General features: G+C 58.7%; 1 protein-coding gene across 1 annotated transcript in view; it reads right to left on the bottom strand.

Annotated features, from left to right (window-relative positions):
* EIF4E3 (eukaryotic translation initiation factor 4E family member 3) overlaps positions 1-581 on the bottom strand; it is a 24,619-nt gene extending 24,038 nt beyond the window's left edge. The window contains exon 1 of the mRNA XM_015822872.1: positions 403-581. Coding sequence (XP_015678358.1) covers positions 403-581 — 179 coding nt within the window. The remainder of the gene's footprint in view (positions 1-402) is intronic.
* Between the last annotated feature and the right edge of the window lie 1,216 nt (positions 582-1,797).

Genomic DNA, 1,797 nt, shown 5'->3' with positions numbered 1-1,797 from the left:
CACTAGACTGCAGCCCGAGGGCATTTGCAGGTAAGCAGACTTGGCGCCCGGGCGCGTCCGGCTGAGGTCCAGAGATGGAGCCACGCGTGGGCGCCCGAGATGCTCAGCTAAGGGGAGCAAGAGCCTCCGGTTTGCCGGGCTTGGACAGTTCGCGCTCCTCGCCCTTGAAAAGGCGAGAACTGCCGGCGCAGTGGGGGAAGGGCCGGGGAGAAAGCCAACAAAGGCCAACTCTTCCCCCACCCGCTCGGCGAGCCATGGAGGGAGGGGGGAGGCAGCCCGGGCAGCCCGGGAACCACGCCCGCGCGCCCAGCCCGCGCCCCACCGCCGAGCCGAGCCGGGCGCAAGCAGCGCTCTCCCTCTTTCTCGCTCGCTTCCCCATCCGGTCTTCCCGCCCGCACTCACTTGTCGAGCCAGAAGGTCCAGGGCGAATGGAGCGGGATCCCGCCGGCCTCGGTCTCCAGGCCGCGCAGCTGCTGAGGGTCGAGGGTGGCCTCGGTGTCCGCCTCGTCTTCCTGCTGCTGGGGCGCCGGGCACGGGGGCTCAGGCGGGCCCGGCTGCCGCTCGGGGGGGCTGAGCGCCATTGCCCTGAGCTTCCTTCGGCCCTGGCTGAGTCAGCGCCGCCTCGCTCGGCGAAAGCCCGCCTTGCTGCATCGCCGGCCGGCGGGCAGCAGGGGGCCCTGTCTGGCTTACGCAAAGCCGGTGTGGGGAACAATCAGCCGGCAGCCCTGCGCACACGCCTCCTCCCTCTTCGACGGAGAGCCGCTGTGTGGGGCGCTTGGGGGAGAAGCTGGCGCCTTGCAAAGCGGGCGCTCTGAAATGCAACCCAAGCAACAATCGGGGGCGAGGGGGATGGAGGGGGAATGACGGTGGGGAGGCAAGGGTGGCGCGTGAATTTGAGAATGGTGCAATTCTGTTTGCGTGTTTTTTTTTCCCGTGAATGCAGGGCTGTCAATCAAGGGAGCATAAATCTGAACGATCATTAGATGGCAGCAGCTTTCAAGCGTTTTCTATACTTGGTGGCCCTAAATTCGACTTAAGGCCCGTCTTCTATCTAGGCCAGTGGTTCTCAACCTTTTTAATGCCGCGACCCCCAACCGGTTGTAAGTCGAGGACTAAACCGGTCGTAAGTCGAGGACTAAACCGGTCGTAAGTCGAGGACTACCCAACCGGTCGTAAGTTGAGGACTTTCCCTGCCTGGGAGCACTGCACATGCGTGGTTCCGCCCCCTGCGCCAGCCGAGGCGTAGCTGGCAAGCGGCAGAGACGGGGCAGGCTGACTACCAGCTGGCCCAGCCCAAGGGAGGTAAGGCACCCGCCGGAAAAGGGGGGAAAAATGGCGGACAAAAAAAATGGCGGACAGCCTTGCTTGGCGACCCCCGTGAAATGGTCGATCGACCCCAAATGGGGTCGCGACCCATAGGTTGAGAACCGCTGATCTAGGCGAGGCCTTCCAAATGTGTCGGGGTGGCAATTCTCCAAATGGATGCCAATGTTTTTGGAGAATTTTGGAGTTGCAGTTGGAATACAACTGGAGGTCACTAGATTGGGAAAGCAAAATTGGATTTACCTTTAATTTAAAAAAAGGTAGCTTAGTATATTTGTTTAAGTTCAGTGAAAATGTATCAAAACATGCAATTACTTATGTACTTACAGTATGTAGGGTTTTCTGTGAAAAGTTTTATTGTATTTAAAGAAACTCGAATACTAGGTGGATGATACAAGGATAAATTCAAACCTATGCATACGTAGCCTTTTGGTTCAGCCTCTCTTCATCCTCTCTTCAGTTTTTATTGAATCG

The sequence above is a fragment of the Protobothrops mucrosquamatus genome, unplaced genomic scaffold (genome assembly GCF_001527695.2).
Source record: "Protobothrops mucrosquamatus isolate PMUCROS unplaced genomic scaffold, P.Mucros_1.0 scaffold1711, whole genome shotgun sequence".
NCBI classification, from domain to species: Eukaryota; Metazoa; Chordata; class Lepidosauria; order Squamata; family Viperidae; genus Protobothrops; species Protobothrops mucrosquamatus.
Note: the sequence above shows the minus strand (reverse complement) of the source record. Positions and strands in the feature narration are given on the sequence as shown.